Source organism: Spermophilus citellus (assembly GCF_964194105.1).
Source record: "Spermophilus citellus genome assembly, chromosome: 2".
Taxonomy (NCBI): Eukaryota; Metazoa; Chordata; class Mammalia; order Rodentia; family Sciuridae; genus Spermophilus; species Spermophilus citellus.
Genome location: NC_138183.1, coordinates 248206961 through 248225477, shown reverse-complemented (window position 1 = coordinate 248225477; position 18517 = coordinate 248206961). Strand labels below are relative to the sequence as shown.

At 40.9% G+C, this 18517-nt stretch overlaps 1 protein-coding gene across 1 annotated transcript in view; it reads left to right on the top strand.

Annotated features, from left to right (window-relative positions):
- Window positions 1-7675, top strand: part of LOC308641910 (organic anion transporter 7-like) — a gene marked incomplete at both ends in the record, with an annotated part of 40464 nt that extends 32789 nt beyond the window's left edge. The window contains 5 exons of the mRNA XM_081280485.1: window positions 2671-2786; window positions 3434-3648; window positions 5325-5433; window positions 6474-6677; window positions 7615-7675. Of these exons, the coding sequence (XP_081136611.1) occupies window positions 2671-2786; window positions 3434-3648; window positions 5325-5433; window positions 6474-6677; window positions 7615-7675 (705 nt within the window). The remainder of the gene's footprint in view (window positions 1-2670; window positions 2787-3433; window positions 3649-5324; window positions 5434-6473; window positions 6678-7614) is intronic.
- Between the last annotated feature and the right edge of the window lie 10842 nt (window positions 7676-18517).

Genomic DNA, 18517 nt, shown 5'->3' with positions numbered 1-18517 from the left:
GGAAATACATAAGATGAGTAAGTCCTAGAAAGCCACTGAATGGAATGATGACAATAATACTGTATTATGTACTTAAAAACTTTCTAAGAGGGTGGATTTGTGCTAACTGTTCTTATCAAAATAAATAGTAAAAATGAACATAGAGGGCTGGGATTGTGGCTCAGTGGTAGAGTGCTCACCTTGTACATGCGGGACCCTGGGTTTGATCCTCAGCACCATATTAAAAAAAAAAAATGAATGAATAAAATAAAGGTAGTATGTCCAACTACAACTAAAAATAAATATTAAAAAATGAATACAGAGTGCAGGAAGAAATTTTTAAGTGATTATATATATTGATGGATAAATTTTGGTGCCAACTTCACAGGTATGCAGTTATGTCCAAAATACTTAGATGCATTGTTAAATATGGGCAGTTTTTAAATTATTAATTATATACTAATAAGGTAAGTTGAGAAGTCAAAAATAGTTATCAACATCATCTGTCTATGATCACAGTCACAAACATCTTTCCAAAGCTCATTTATTTCGTTTTATTTCTCTACTGGTTCTTTCATGTGAGCTTTCTTGGCTTCCAAATGCATTCCACCTTGTGTCTGTGCCTTTTGCTCTGCTTCCTCATATCTTTTTTCCTTCCTTGCACATCCTTTCTGAGTGTGTTCCATGATTCCCTGTGACATGTCCTTTGACAGGGGACAAAAACATTTATAGCTTCCACCCCTCACAAGGATCAGTGGGCTTGATAAAGGCCCTGAACAGTCAAGTAAGAATGCAAAGTGAATCCCAAGGATGGAAACCTAACCTTGATGTAGGGATGGGAGCTGTGAATGCATCTTAAAAAATGCAGTGTTTGAAATGTGCCTTTAAGGTTTGGGTAGAACTAGTCAGATTTAAACATCCAGGGATTTGGTTATTTGAAGTCGAGTGCAGCCCAAATGACTTCAAAAGGGCAAGGTCAGTGGTGTCCTGGTAAATGTTTAACTTCAACATTTAAACATTTTTCTTTTTAAATCCTAGAGACCAAGAATTGTGGCAATCATTAATTTTTGTAGTTTGCTTACTTCCCCCAGAGTCTATTTTAGCCTAAACACATGATGTCAACAGGTTCATAACCATTTAAATATTTAATAAAGAGTTCTTGTAAATCCGTATGAACTGACCCTGATGCACCTTTGTGGGCAAGACTGCAGAGCTGAGACTGTTTCAGGCTAATGATGTGATGATTGGCATAGAATGTAATTTATAGAGAAAGATGCATTTGTAAAATGTGAACAACCAGAAAACCCTTATTTGAATATGTGCTGCTTCCTCTCAAAGTAAGGGTTACCAGGGAGAATACACTTATAGAACTTCCATGTCAGCTAGCATTGCCCACCTAAATATCTCTGGATGCACCACTCATTTCTGTTATCTCATCAAGAATGAGTACCTGGCAACAAATTAAGCCAGCATGCCCTGATATTTTACTCTGATATTGGAAGGGGTTGAAGGCCAGTCTCAGGTACTGCAGCCCTCATCTAAGACAGATTTAAGGTCTTCTTGCAGCCAATTCTTATAATACCATAATAACAATGGCCAGTGGTCATGGGTTTATGTGTTGGATGCAGAAGGTATTACCACAAATGTCTCTCTAACAAGCATAAATCCTGTATTCCACTGTTGAAGCTAGAGTTGGAAGCTCCAAGGCCATTTCTGATGGTGCAGGTTTCCTCAGTCATGGGAGTAGGTCCAATTCTCAGCATTCCCTTCAACATGAAAATTTTCTGATGGCATTTGTAGTATTATTGCATTTGTAGAGGAGGCATGACAATGGACTTAATCTTTCTGAATAACTAATAAATGAATAAGTCTAAGAGTTCTGCTAGAAGTAGATTGATATGTATACTATAACCTACTAAATGACATAGAAAGTGTTTGTGAGGAAGGCATTATTATTTTATTGGTTTTCTTACTTCTCCTGATCCTAATTCTTTTATTTCTTCTTCTTTTCAATGACAAGGAAATTGAGGTATAGTGATAGCCATCACCTTGCCTAGGGTATACAACTAGCAAGTGGCAAGGCCAATAACACTTCAGTATAAAAGCAAATCTGAGTTTAAATCAATTTAAACTAAAATCCCCTCTGATTCCAAACTCAAGTTTAATTCTAGCCTTCTCTTTCATGGAGAAACAACATGCAACATATTCTATAAAATAGGATGACTCAAAAACTAAAAAAAATAAAATAAAAAAATAAATTACCAGGAAATAATTCTTCTTCCTGAGATATGAAATGTATTCTCCAACCATTAGTAATTAGTGGAGAACAAAACTCCATTTCCAACTCTTCTATAGTCATCTGGTATAAAAGGGGCTTTGAATTGTAATCTCACTAACTCATCATTTGGTTTCCTTCCTCAGATAAATCTTTAACATAAATTCTCTTTTCAATGTTCTATACTCTTTTAGAGTTTAGTTCTTAATATGTTCTCATTGCACAACTTCCCTGAGGTTCCTTGAACTCCTGAGTTCACCTATCACACCACTTTCATGCCTGCCATTGTTTTAATATCTATACTTTCCACTATTTAGGATGGTTATTGACCTTACCTTCTGTGGGTGGCCAGTGCTTCCACACTACCCATTGTTTTCTGACAACTGAACAATTTGTTGTTTCTGTTATTATTGAAGGCTGTGAGATCCACCATAAAGGAGGAATTCAAGGCAGCACAGACAAAACCTTCTCTATGCGACTTGTTCCACACACCCAACCTGTGTAAACGGATCTGTCTCCTGTCCTTGGTGAGGTAGGCTTCACATTATGCTTATAAAAAGAGTGGAGAATGAGTATATTTCTTATTTCAATTGGGCAATATATGGTGAACACAGCTTTGGATATAAAAGATGAGAAGGATATAACGAGCATTGCTATGGCCAGGGTTATGGTCAGAGTTATGAAAATCTTGACACAGAACCATTGTACAGTGAGTTCTGTTTATCATATCACACTGCCAGACTCACACCAGAGACAGATGCTGCAAACTTCAATCATGTACAGACTTTGACTCGGATTTTCTTCATTGTTTGCTTTCATTGTTTGCTTTAATGGAGATAAAATTTGAAATAGTGAATTACAGACATATATGTAACCCAATGAGTATTTACGTATGTAAAGATATATCTATCACTCAGATCAAGAGCAGGAAAATCTCTAAAATCCTAAAGACCCATCTTATATTTACATTCCTGACATCTCTCCAAACTAAACATCGAATGGCCTCATCATATATTTGTTTTATTACAATTATAAAATAATCACTTGCATGCACATATTACAAGAAAAAGATAGTTTGCATTTTTAACACCAAAAAGTAACCGATCTTATAATACCATCATTTAAAGTATATAAGTGTTAACTCTCATGACATGTGTCTTTCCTGTGTGTTTGTTACAGATTTTTAGTATGGCTACCCACTTTTGGCTTGATTATCCACCTCCAGCACCTGGCAAGCAATATTTTCCTGACCCAAATTCTCCTTGGTGTAGTCACACTCCCAGTCAATTATCTTTCACTTTGGGCCCTGAATCACAAGGGCCGTCGAATAAGCATATGTTTTTTCATGACCACGATGGGAATCACCTTTCTGGTCAACACATTTGTGCCTGAAGGTAAGGAGAGAGGGTAAAAAAGGAAATATCTTTCCCACTTTCCTGGGGATTTTTCAGCTTGCACCTATAGGAATCAGAAGAACTGGGTTCTAAGTGTTCACTGACACAAGTTGGGCATTTAGAACAGATTCTGCCATCCAGCACTTGGAAAACACCTAAAGGTCAGTAAAGTTTGTTTCAAATGCATGATTATCTTCATTATGGTCAAGAAGTATCTGTAAAATGGAGCCACCATGTTCTGAGCTTCTTCTCTTGGCCAATCACACTCCCTTGCAAACATGTAGGGTTTAGACTTATCATTATAAGCTAATATGACCACACTGTATTGTTACTTTTTCTCGATGGCTCTGTCTTATTACTTCACCTTCAGTGACAATCTGTACCTGAACTCTATGTGTCTACACATGTGCCTCATCTCAGGTCACCACAAATGCCATTCTGGTTTTGGGGAGTTATTTTGACTTCAGAAAATAAACCTTTGTGTTCCAGTAGAGAATAGGTGACAGCAGTGACAGCATATCCATCACTGTGCTTTGCTGAACTCCTGTGTTGCAACTTGTTTTACAAAATCCCACATTGGTGGGTTCCACTCCTCAGTCTCTCTTTGGTATCAGGGATTGAACCCAGTGGCATTGAACAATTGAGCCACATCCCCAGCCCGTTTTATTTTTAGCCACGGTCTTGATAAATTGCTTAGGCCCCTGATAAGTTGCTGAAGCTGGCTTTGAACTTTTGATCCTCCTTCCTTAGCCTCCTACAATGCTGTGGTTACAGGAGTGCACCATCATAACAGGCTACAGGCTTCACTCTTCTTGAGTTTGAACAATGATGTCAGTTTCCTGGCCGCCACAAAGCCTCCGCCAAGGTTTAAAGCTCTGATGAGATTCTATTTTTTTTTAAAGAGAGAGAGAGAGAGAGAGAGAGAGAGAGAGAGAGAGAGAGAGAGAGAGAGAGAGAATTTTTTAGTATTTATTTTTCAGTTTTCGGTGGACACAACATCTTTATTTTTATGTGGTGCTGAGGATTCAACCCAGCACCCCGCGCATGCCAGGGAGCGCGTTACTACTTGAGTCACATCCCCAACCCCAAGAGATTTTCTTTTAATTGAGTAGAAAACCAACTTTATGTTCCAAAGTCTGTCATGTTTTCTATAATAGAAGTTTTTATTCTTGAGTCTTCAAACATTGATCTAGATCTGGCTACTCTCCAGCTTGTCCATTAATATAGGATTCCTGTCCTTTCATGACTGTCTTTTACAGTCTTTACCCCATGTCAGAACTGTGCATGGACCATGGTTTTAAACCCCATGAGTGCCTGAGTGAGTCTGACATCCCTCAGTAAATCACACATGACAATCCTACCTTCCATTCAAAGGATAGAGACATTGTACAGAAAAAGAAAGTGATTTCCTCCTAAATTCAGCATCCTCTCTTCTCCTTTGACAAATCTGGAGAGGCAAAGAGCATGAATACAATTATTCAGAACTTTTATTCATCATAAATTGAACTTTGCATATAAGTCACATCTAGTCCTCATAAACTTCCTCGGTGCAGTTTTTCCACAGTATATTTTGCACTGTGAATGTCTCCAACAGAAGCATTTTTTGTTTGTAAATTGGAGAATGAAGATTCCTTCATCTCAGAATTCCTAACTTTCCTGGCTCTTCCTCTTTCCAGAAATGCAGACCGTGCATATGATTCTGACAACTTTGGGAGGAGGAATTTCTTTTGCCTCTGTTACCTGTTCTCTTACCCATACAAATGAACTGCTCCCCACCGTCATCAGGTACAAAATCTCATAGGTTCCTTGTGAAGGTTAAAACAGTTCCTTCTCAACTCTAACACTCATCAAGGGAAGAAAACAAAAGTAATCAATGGTGATTATAACAATTATAGCCAAAATTTACCCAAAGTTAGCTTTTTCTAGGTATTTCTAGGTGTGCTAATATACCACTAATGTACATCTCCTGTATTCTTTGGAGTCACCTATATTGGAGATGCTATTGGGCAACTCACAATAGATAAATTATAGAAACAGCCCAGATGCCCACCAACAGATAAGTGAATAAAAAAAACATGGTACATATACATAATGAAGTTTTATGCAGCCATAAAGAAGAATAAAATTGGGGCTGGGGTTGTGGCTTGGAGGTAGAGCGTTCACCTAGCATGCATAAGGCCCTGGGTTCAATCCTCAGCACCATGTAAAATAAAATATTGTGTCCAACTATAACTAAAAATAAATATTAAGAAAATTATAAAAAAGAATAAAATTATGTCATTTGCACATAAATGGATGGAATTGCAGAGAACCATGCTAAATGAAATAAGCCAGAATCAGAAACTCAAGGGTTTAATATTTTCTTATATATGGAAGCTAGAAAGAAAAACGTGAAGAACAAGAATTTTTATAAAAATCAAAGGGAGACCTCTAGAGCAGAGAATAGGCATTGGAGTGGAGGAACTGTACAATGAACTTGACCGGATTATGGGCCTATACCAATGTATCACAACAAATCCCATTATTTTGTATAACTGTAATGTACCAGTAAAGATAAAGTAAGTATGTAATAAAGTAAATGAGTAATAAAATAACATAACATAAATGATTAATGGAATTTTTAATAATAAAACATGTCTTTGTAGTCTGTGAACTTGATAAAGATTGCTAGCAGATGAAACAAAATTTCAAAAGCAAGAGCATGTCATCAATCTTCACATGCCCAAACACACTCCTTGTTGTCTCTCATAATTAATGAAAAAAGGTGACACAAATCCATCTGCATTCTTACCAGGTTAATTTTTTATTGTTGTTTGTGCTCCAAGGGCAACAGCTTTAGGAATCATTGGAGTTTGTGGTAGTCTGGGGTCAGCCCTGGCTCCCCTGTTGATGATCCTGGAGACATATGCTGAACCCTTGCCCTGGATCATCTATGGAGCCTCCTGCATCTTTGCTGGGCTTGTTGTCTTCCTCCTTCCAGAAACCAGGAATCAGCCTCTGCCTGACTCCCTCCAAGATATAGAAAATGGGTGAGTGAGCCTCCTCGTGGTCCCTTAGAGGAGTTAAGTGTCACAGGTCTGAGATGAGAAGACAAATTCCCCTGGGGCCATTATGGCTCTGGCAATCTTAGACCTACTCTCTTTCCAAGTGGTCAGTGCCATTGGTTTAGTAAAGGCAATATCCTTTAACCAGTGATATCAGATGTTCCCCTGAAGATCTCTAGATCACGCAAGCCAGTTCTTCCCAAACTGCCCCAGTAGGTTTAGTAGTAAATATGACACAATTAGGTCTGCTCGGTCCTCTCTGCTCCAGTGTAGCACATACCACTGAACATATCTCACAAACATGCACACATACAAATGCCAAGTCTTACCTTCCAGGTCCTACTATTCTGCGACCCAATGAGTGCTGGTAAACTGTCTGGCATTGTCATTTTTTTATAGGCTTGAGCTCTTCCCTGGTCACTGAAGAACCCAGGGGAGAACACATACAGAAATAGGGCCCCTTCCACAGGGGACAATATATCTAAGGGGAGGAGTCTTCATGTATTGCCTGTGAGATTCAGACCCTCTGGTTTTCACGAGGAATGAAAGTGTTCAAAAAAGAAAAGAATGCAATAGTAAATAAAGACATTTTTAAAATGATGAAGGATTAGGGAATATTTTTAAACTTTTGTGTACTTCCCTTGATTTATCCAAAGACTCCTTTGGAGAATGACATGATAGCCAAGGATGACAGTAGAAATTATCAAAGCTTCCTTCCAAATACTGCCAGGAATATTTGTCTTTTATTTTACAAGATTTACTCAGGTCCTTAAACAGGTGTCATGGTTTGTTTGTTTGTTTTTCACCAAGTTTGGTGGGGAAAAGATCAGCTTGCTCTAAGGAATGCAGGAGATATATTCTTTCTCCATGTCACTTTGTGTTTGTGTTTCTTTCATTGTGGTTTTTGCTGTATTTGTTCTAGGAGGAAAGACTCAAGAAAAACAGAGCAGGATGATACCTCCATCAAAGTGACACACCTCTAAGGAATTCCAGGAATTGACAACTGATCAAAGAGCCAGATAAAAGAAGAAATATCAAGATCACTCCTAGATACTAGCAAAAAATATTTAAATAAATAGATGCAATAGTAATAATGAATCCTATTTACAATTGTGATGCTAAATTTTGTATACAAGATGCTTTATGAATCACAAGGAGTTCAAAGCAACTACAATACTTTGAAATACATGAGAAACTATTTACATGGTTGCATATACCTAAAAGGTTTTGGATAGGGAGATGGAATTAGCTTAAAAACATTTTTCCTTCTGAATTTATAGGAAGAGTATTTTATTGGATAATTACAATGAAGAACCCCACGTTCTGGAAACAACTTGAAACAATAGTTACAAACATCTAAAAATTATTCCTAGTATGTGAGTCAGTTTTTTGTCTTTGCAACAAAATACTGGAGGTAAGTGAATTAAATGAAGGATAGATTTATATTGGCAAACAGTTTCAGAATTCTCTTTCCATGGTTGCTTGACCCTGTTGCCTTGGGTCTATGGGAAGGGAAAGTATTATTTTGAGGAGTCCACGGTGGAACAAACCTGCTCACCTCATTGAAGACAAGAAACAGAGGAAGTCACCAGGATCCGAATATCTCTTTCAAGGTCACACTCCCAGTGACATAAATCACTCCAACTAGGTACAACCTCCTGAAGTTTCTACCACCTGTCAATCATACCACCTGTGGGGAGTCATCCATAAACTGTGCATGGTGAATTCAAATGAGAAAAGTCTGTTAGGAATTCGCAGCAGCAACCCTGCTGGTTTGAGAATGCCCAGTTCATGTGACTTTCTACCTAGCTCTGTCAGAGGCTCACCATAGCACTGGTGATGGGCATGACCCCTTAAGAACTGAACAGACTGCTTCCTCCCACACCTCTCCTGGTTTTTTTTTTTTTTTTTTTTTTTTTGCAAAAAAGCTCCTATTGATCCCTTTTGATCTGTATCACTATAAATAAAGCAAGTGGGAGTGGGGGAGAGTTGGGGGGCTCCTTTCTCTTGTTAGAAGCTGTACCCTCTGGTCAGTTTAGCCCATCACTGCCCACTCTCTGAAACTTATTTCTGATCTCTCAGGTTTACTTCCTTGTACTATTTTCTTAGCTTTATTTCACATGAGTCCATCCCATTTCCTTCACCCACGAGGGAAGTGAGCAAGAATTTGCCTAGAACAGGGACTATTCACAAGGATTCCAAAATGAGAAAGAGTACAGGTGGGTGCTTGGTCCTCTCTCACAAGAAATTTTCATGATTAGCTTATTGAGAGAAAGAGGAGAGAGGAATTTTTTTTTAATAGCGTGATGTTAAGCATGGCGAACTCACTCTCTACAGAGAGGGAGAGTTACTTAGCTATTCTTAAAGGTATCATGAAGCAAAAGGGGAAATCTGTGAAGTGAGCTCAACTTGCCCAGTTCCTACAGGTGATTAAGGAAGTTTGTGGTTTTCTGAGGAAAACTTCGTTTGACTTGCATACTTGGGAAAATTCTGCAGGGAGCGGCATGCTGGTTTTATTTCAGCTAATAGGCCTAGGAGCACAATCCAGAATGTAGAAAGAATTTGGACTGTGATAGAGACTTCTTTATATTCAGACCAAGATATTGGACTATTTAATCACCACCTTTGACATGTTGTTATAAGTCTTAGACCTACTGGACAAGCCTGCCTACCTTCCAGGTCTTCTCTGATTGCAGAGAACATAACACTAGATAGATGGAGAGAAGACCTAAGGATGGAGGTAAAACATGCTCCATTTGTAGCTGGTAAAAAGCAGAGAGAGAACCTAAGGACAGAGTCAAAGCACCCTGCATTTGTAGTGAGATAAAGGCAGGGAAACAGCCCAGAGGTAGAGCCAGAGCATGCTTCATTAGACAAAGCCCTACAGGAAGATGGGGGAGGGATCACTTTGCTGGACTGTGAGGAAGACTCTGGTCTGAGGAGGAGGATGAATTGACAGCAGACCTCCATAATTTGCATTTGAATCATCCTGCTCCAGAGATCCACCCTGTCCCTTGGGGAAGATCAAAAATCAGGGTCCCTAATATGGTGGCTACAAAAGTTACCATGCTTCAGCAGAGCCTTAGTGCCACCAGAGTGGCAGAAGAAGATTTATTGGGATTTAAATTATATCCAATATTTGAACAATTAGATCTGCAAAATCCAAATCAAAATATATGTATCCATGCAGCCTTTCCTTTTAAAACATTAAAAGAAATAAAATTCACTTGTTCCACGTATGGCCCCAATTCACCTTTTTTCATAGCTTGATGAAATCATTGTGTAATGAAACCCTGCCACCTAATGACTGGATTATCCTTGTGAAAGCTTGCCTTTTGGGAGATGAATATTTGCTGTGAAAATCTAGTTGGATGGATTTTGCTCTGAGCAGGCATGCATGGAGTACATATCACGTTGGAAATGTTGACTGGGACGGCACCATTTGCAACAATTAAATTATGATTTACAAATGTATACTTAGATAAGTGTGTGTTCAAGAAGGCCATGTAGAAAAGTTCCTACCAAGAGAGAGAAAAACTTAGATTTCAGCCAGATCTTACAGGGGCCCAAGGAGAATTTCTTAGCCTTTGTAGCACATTTATATCCAGCTGCAAGCTGTATGATTAGGGATCCAAATGCATCTGAGATCTTAGTTAAACAACTGGCTTTTGGAAATGCTATAAAGTTTGTCAAGAGGTCTTCCAGCCCCACTGCCAAAAGGGAACGGTATCAGATTACATCCATCTCTGTTCTGAAGTCAACCCAGTGTACTCCCAAAGCATAGCCAAGGTGGCCACCTTGAAACAAATTTTACAACCTCCTTTAAAGAAGGCCAATTCTAAGAAGCAATGCTTTAACTTTGGCCAAACAGGGCATGTGGCTAGAGATTGCAGACAGTTGCAAGAACAACGAAATGTACAAGGTATTTGCCCACAGTGCCAAAAGGTCGGCATTGGGTGTGGGAATGCTATATCCAGAATGTTATAAATGGACCACCTCTGCTTATACATCAGGAAGTGGAGGGGGACCAACCCTGACCTCACTAAATAATGAGGGTGTCACCTTTTGCTCTGTAGCAGCTCTTGGCTCGGGATCAACAGTCACTCACTCTAGTCTATCATCCTCACTCACAGGCCCAGTCTTGCTATACTCAGGAATAAGAATCCTGGGCTTCCACCCCACTTCAAGATTCATACTGACTCCAGAGATGAATCCACAAATGATCCCTATGGGAATTTATGGACCTCTGCCGCCAGATACAATAGGTTTAATATTGGGTAGAATTATTTTAACTCAAAAAGGATTTCAGGTATTACTGGGTGTTCTTGATGTAAATTTTAATGGAGAAATTAAAGTTGTTGCTCAAACAAATTACATTATTCATCATTCTCCAGAAGATAGCATTGCCTTTTTTTTTTTTTTTTTTTTTTTTGATGGGGTAAACATCTGGATCCTTAGAAAGAGCATTCTTGGCTCCATTAGTTAAGCAAGAACGCCCTCTATTGGATCTTAAAATTAATTACAAAATTTTGAAGGGTGCGATAGGTACCAGAGCTGATGTTTCTGTAATTTCCGGGCTTTACACACAACGTCTGCGGACTTAGAAGGCATTAAACAGATCTCTCAGCCTGCTCAAAGTGCTCAATACCTCCAGTGGGAAGACAAAAATGGCAATATAGACTTTTTAAACCTTACATCCTTAATACTTTGCCAGTAAATTTATGAGGGTGAGATATTATGAGAAGCTTAGTTTTGTCAATAACCCCTAATTTCATGATGACATCTACCATGCCTAAAGAAGTATCTATCTCCGCTAAAATATTAAAAATGAATAAAAAGGAAAGGTATTCACCTATGCCTCAGTTTTCTCAGCAAAGACAATATGGATTACTTAATACATTTAATCAGCCGTTTTAATGGGGGCATTGATCTATGTCTTCTCCAGCCAAGAAAATGACAGGAAAAAATAATTGGCTGTCTTATGATCCTTTCTGGGTTGATCAATGGCCCCTTATAGGAGAAACACTTCAAGTAGTCCACAATTTAGTCCAGGAACAGCTTCAAGTTGGTCATATTGAGCCTACTCTTAGGCCTTGGAACACTTCAATCTTTGTGGTAAAGAAAAAAAATCTAGCAAATGGAGATTGTTACATGATCTCAGAGCCATTTATTGAACCAATGGAGGCTTTACAGTCTGAACTTCCTTCTCCTATGGAGATACTACTTGATTATCAATTAATAGTAATAAAGATTGTTTTTACACTAAACCATTACATCCAGATGATTGTAAGAGATTTGCTTTTATCATTCCAGCTATAAATTTTAAAGAACCAGGTAAGAGATTTTGCTGGAAGTGTTGCCTCAAGGTATGGCCAATAGCTCCACATTATGTCAGCACAAGCTGTTGCTCCATTATGAGAAAAATTCCTTGACACATCTATAATATATTATATGGATGATATTCTTTTGACTCAGGCTACTTCAGGTATGCTTTTAAAAATTTTTTCTCAATTAGAAACTTTACTTACTGCAGTTAGTTTTGTACCCAAGAAGGTACAAAAGTCTTCTCCTTTTCAATATTTTGGCAATTTAATCAAAGGATGCATGATTCATCCACAAAATCTACAGAACAGAGTTCATGGTTTACAGACATTAAGGACTTTCAGAAATTACTGGGTGATATTAACTGGTTGTGGCAATGTTTAAAATTATCCACTGCAGATTTGAGCCTTTGTTTCAGATTTTACAGGGAGACCCTTCTCTAAGTTCTCACCAACTTACAGCACAGGCAAGGACTGCCTTAACAAAAGTTGCAACTGCCATTAAGACTGCACAGCTTACTAGAATTAATCTACAAGAACCTATATATTTATTAACATTTTCCACTATTCATATCCCTACAGGAGCAACATGACAGGCCTTGGGAGTTATTGAATGGCGTCACCTTGCTCACTCTCCTCAAAAGTCTTTGACTTTATTTCATGATCTTATTGCTCAATTAGTTATTAAATGTAGAACATGAGTATTACAATTGGTTGGATCAATAATAATAGCCTTCTATTATTGTAACCCCGTTTTCTATCCAGCAGCATAGTTGGCTCTGGCAATCTTCCAATACTTGGCAAATAGCTTTTTTTTTTTAACCTGTCCGAGATTTTATTAGCAGGACCGTAGCAGCCAGTCAAAGAGAAGGGGGTGGAGAGAGAGAGAGAGAGAGAGAAGAGAGAGAGGAGAGAGAGAGAGAGAGAGAGAGAGAGAGAGAGAAGAAGAGAAGAAGAGGGGGGGGGAGAGCGCAAACAGGGGATTGATATTTATGGGCTCAATGCAGGATGAGGAGGAGCAGGGCAAGTGGGCTGTTACGTCTTTATTGGCAGAGAGCTCGTGCCACTTCAGGGATGGGAGGTGCGCCATTCAAAGTTTGCGCCATTCACAGGGATTGGAGGTGATGGTTCACGCGCCATTCAGTGCGTCATGGACCTGAGCTCCTGGAAGAGAAGAGCTCTGGGTGCCATCTTTGCCAATATTCCTCCCTTTTTTGTTTTGGTTTTGGGGCACCATTCTTGATCTGGCTACTTACTGCTGAGTAGGGGCGTCATTTAGAGGGAGGGAGGGAGATCAGTTGATTGGAGAAGGAGGGCCAGGAGGCCCCATATCCATGTGCTGAAGGCATGGATTTCCTCCAGGGAGAAGTCCATGAACAGGCCCTGCAGCTATGAAAAGAAACAACATTAATTTCTGGTATGTCGTCCAGTCTGTAGGGCTGGTAGAAAAGGCCTATGTCCAGGAGAAGGCAGATTAGAACATATAAAGCGGAAAACCAAGGGATTATTTCTTTGGAATGGTGGGGTAGAGATGGCCCTTCGGTGGAGTTGTCATTTGGTATCTTCATCTTTCAACACTTGGTGGAGGTTTCTTGGGATGAGTGGATGTGAGTGTCACCCGGCTTGTTGGCAAGTAGCTGGTAATCCCTGAGAAAGAACTGATTGAAAGTTTGGTTAGAGATTTTGTTAATTTGTCCTTGAAGGAACTTTAAAATGCAAGGAAGGAAGGCACAGAATGAAAAGACCCCAACTAGATGTCCCAGTATCAGTAGACACCAGTGGATGACGGTGTTTGTGAAGAGGTCCCAATAGGATTGTTGTGCCAATTGCAGCTTTCTTTTTTTCTAGTTGTTCCTGTAATTGTTTCTAAAAAGGGTGTGGGTGTACTGTGTTGCTGTGGGTTCCTAGATTCTATCGGGAGGCCCATTCTTATGTGTGTTATTCTCCTCTGGAATGGAAGGGAGGGTGGTGTGTGACTGTGAAAAATGGAGCTTGAGAGAATTATCTGGAGATATCTCAAAGGTAAATCTGGGTGATTGTGGGGGTCTTGTAAGGTTGGGAGCTGTGGTGGGATTGTCCTATGGAGGGCGTGTCACTGGTTTTAACCTAGAAATATGAATCCAGGGGGTTAGCTTCTTTCCTTCCTGTTGGGAGTTTTGCAGCATTGGGTGTACACAGGACTACCTTTAATGGCCCTTCCCATTTTGGGGTTAGGGGGGATCTTTCCCCTGGGGAAGAAAAGTAGACCCATTCTCCTGGTTTGAGGGGAAAAGAGGCAGCTGAGTTCTCTGGATCTGGAAGCAACAAATCTTGTTGCTTCCATAGCTCAGAGCATATAAGGAAGAGGAGGGGAAGAGCATATTGGTCAGGGAGGGGCCAAGGCATTGGTGAGATTCTGGGGGAAGAGGACGGCCATACATTATCTCAAAGGGGGAGGCAAGGGATGGCTTTTTTGGTAAAGCCCTCAGGTGTAGTAGGGCAAGAGGGAGGAGTTTAATCCAATCCAAGTGAGTCTATAAAGACAGCTTCATTATGATGTCTTTCAGTGTGCAGTTGGCTCACTCAACCTTACCTGAGGCTTGGGGGCGATAGGGACAATGAAAGTGCCATGGGATGGACAATGTCTTTGCCACATCCTGGGTTACTTGAGAGACAAACTCAGGCCCATTGTCAGATTGGATTGAAGTGGGCATCCCAAATCGAGGGATTACTTTGGTTAGGAGGATGTTAGCCACCATGGTAGCCTGCTTATTTGAGGTGGGGAAGTCCTCTACCCAACCCAAGAATGTGTCTATTAAATCTAGTATGTATTTGAAGATTTTTACTCTGGGCATGTTGGTAAAGTCGATTTGCCAATCTGCCGTGGGAGTATGGCCCCTAGCCTGATGAGAAGGGAAGGTTCCAGGTTTTAAAGATGTATTGGGATTCACTCTTTTGCATATCTGGCATGAGGCTGTGACTTGCTGTATCACTTCTTTATCCTGGAGAGTCAGAGTAAAGAAAGAGTGGAGAAAGGCTTTGAGAGTCTGCGACTAGTGTGGAAAATGGAGTGGAGGTAAGTAAAGAGGGCATGTTTTGGTGGGTCTCCGTTATTGGGTAATATTGGAGAGTATGTGGCAATGAGAGATCTGGTGGGGTCTGAAAGGGCTGCTGACTCGGCTGCCTGATCTGCTTTTGAATTTCCCTGTGTGATGGGGGAGGAGTCATTTTGGTGTGATCTGCAATGGACAGCTTCAAGTTTTTTTAGGAAGCTGGGAGGCTTGTAGTAGCTGGGAGATGTATGTGGAGTTGGTTATAGAGGTGCCCTTTGAGTTCAGGAGAGAATGTGGAACACATATTTGGAATCAGTGTAAAGGGTAAGATTTTTCCCTGATGCCAACTCGCAGGCTCGTGTTGCAGCTACCAGCTCAGCCTGTTGGTTGGTGGTATTTGCAGGCAGGGGATTGGCTTCTATTACTCATGATAGGGACACTATGGCATATCCAGCTTTTCTGATCCCCTCATTTATAAAGGAGCTGCCATCAGCAAACCAGATGTAATCAGATTGGTCTAGAGGTCCCTCAGTGATATTAATTGGGCATGGGAGGAAGTTTTCTAGAATTTCCCTGCATTTATGTATTGGGGATTGTGTTTGACCTTGAGCCTGAGTGGGTAACAGAGTTGCTGGGTTGAGAAGGGGGAAGATTTGGAAGGACACGGAAGAGTTGTAGAGGAAAGAGACCAAGAGAGAGAGAATTCGACAGGGAGGGAGGGTTTGGAGGCCTTTGTACATTAGCAAGTCCTTGAGGTGATGAGGAGAGGTGACAGTGATTTTAGTTCCAAAGGTAAGCTTTTGCGATTCTTTTAATAAAACATAGGAGGCCGCTAGGGCACAGAGACAAGAAGCCCATCCTTGGATAGTTGGATCTAACTGTTTTGAGAGGTATGCCACCGGAGCAAAGGTGGGCTCATACATTTGTCCCAGCACCCCTAAGCCTTGCCATTTGTTTTCATGGACATAGAGAGTAAAAGACCTATTAACATCTGGCAGGTGTAGAGCTAGTGCTTGTAAAAGGGCCTTCTGGAGGGTTCTGAAATGTGGCGCAGCTGAAAGTAACAAGGGCTCATGCTTGTTCCCCTTTGCTAGATCATATAATGGTCTGGCAAGTAATGAGTAATTTGGTACCCATGCCCTAAAATAGCCTGCCAGACCCAGAAACAAGAGAATCTCCTCTTTAGTTTTTGGTACTGGAAGGCTTTAAATAAGGCCTTTTCTATCGGTTGTGATAGCTTTCTTCCCTTGGGAAATGTGGAACCCTAAGTAAACAACCCCAGAGAGAAAGAGCTGCACCTTTTGCAGAGAAACCCTATATCCTCAGTGAGCAAGAAAATTCAGAAGGGTGGCTGTGTCAGACTTTGAGGTTTCTAAAGAGGGACTACAGAGGAGGAGGTCATCAACATATTGTAGGAGGATTGAGTTGGGGCATAGAGGGAAAAATTCCTCAAGATCTCCAGTGAGGACTTGTCCAAAAATATGTGGGCTGTCTCAAAACTTCTGGGGCAGGAAAGTCCAGGTTAGCTGTCAGGAATGTCTAGTCTCTGGATCAGTCCAGGTGAAGGCAAATATGTCTTGGGATGAGACGGATAGTGGAATCAAAAAGAAGGCATCTTTAAGATCAACAACTGAAAAACAGGGGGAATTTGCAGGAATGGAGGAAAGGACAGTATAAGGGTTTGGCACTTAGGGGATGTATGGGCCTGATTGAAGAATTTATTAACCTTAAGTCCTACACCAAATGGTATGTTCCATTAGGCTCTTTTACTGCTAAAATTGGGTATTGAATGGAGAGTGTATGGGACAGAGAAACCCCTTTCTTAATAAGCTCTGAATGATTGGCTTTAGGCCCTTAAGACTGGCCATTGGCAGTGGGTATTGGGCCTGGTTTGGGCAGTGGTTAGGGTCTGTAAGATGCACTTCCGTGGGAGAGCAATTTGCAGAGGACGGGGTTTCAATGTCCCATACAATTGGATCTACTATTTTACAGGGGAGGGGAAAATGTGTGTTCTGGTGGTTGTTGGGGTCTCCAACAACTGAGGGGTTTTCATTCTTCTTCTGGATGACTTCCTGGAGTTTATCTTTTGTGTTTTACCAGACACAAAGAGATAAAGTCTCTTCTTCATTGGGGAGTAAAGCCATGATGAAGATATGAGTAGGGGAGGACAATAAGGGTAAGGTTATGGAGGCCTTCAAGATGGATAACATATCTCTTCCCAGCAAGGGGACCAGACACTGAGGCATAACCCAAAAATGGTGTGAAAAGAAGAACTCAGATAAGGAGCAAGTGAGGGGAGGAGTTTTGCACAGGATGATGGTTTGATCTCCTACCCCAATAATAGGAGATTCAGAGGGATAGGTAGTTTTCCAAAACTCTCTCAGAACTGAGAATGTGGCCCTGGTGTCTACCAAAAAGTTTATGGGATGCCCATCCACTCAGATAACCACCTTGGGTTCCTGCTTGGTGATTGAATAGGTTGGGACAGAAGACCCAGGGCCCTGTCAATCCTCAGCTGCTAGGCCCAGAAAGTCACTGTCAGGGTGACTGACCTCAGCTCCCCTCTGGGAATTGGGGCAGTTCAATCCCCAGTGGCCAGGACGTCAGCATCTGGGGCATGATCTGGATGGTGCCCTAGGGTTAGGGCAAGCCTTAGCTCAATGTCCTTCATTGCCACACTTAAAGCAGGGCCCAGGGGGTCCTCGTTGTGGGGGTTGTTGTCTCCCCCTTTCCATAGGTTGGACGGAGCCCTGTAACACCTGAGCCAACATCTGGCATTTTTGGCGTTTTGCTCTTTCATCTCTGTTGTGGTAGACGTTGAAGGCCATGGCCAACACCTCCATCTGAGGAGTTAAGGGTCCTTTCTCTAAATTTTTTAGCTTTGCCTGGATGTTGGGGTAGCTTTGTGAGAAAAATATGTCATAAGAAGTTGCCCCCATCTGAGAATTCAGGGTCCAAATTAGTGTACTGAAGGAGAGCCTTTGTCAGTTGGTCTAGGAAGGCTGAGGGGTTTTCATTCTTCTTTTGGATGACTTCCTGGAGTTTATCAAAGTTAATAGCCTTTTGTGCTGCTGCCTGTGGGCCAGTTATCAGACAGGTAATAAGGTGGTCCCTGTGTCCCAGGTCTTGGGGGTCATTATAATCCCAACATGGGTCTTGGTCTGGAACTGCCTGGGCCGCTAGGGGATGGTAGGCATCAGTCTGATGAATCTGTTCTGTATAGGCCCTAGCTTGGTCCCAGACCCTTCTCCTTTCCTTAGGGATGAGAATATTGGACAGAATCATATAGAGATCATGAAAGGTGAGGCTTTAGGCTTGATTTAAGTACTGAAACTCTTTAATATAAGAGACAGAGTTTTCAGTGTAAGATCCCAATATTTTTTTCTACTTGAGAAAGGTCAAGCATAGAAAAAGGAACATAAACCCTTAAAATCCCATCTGGCCTTGTGACTTCTCCAAGGGGGGCCACAAT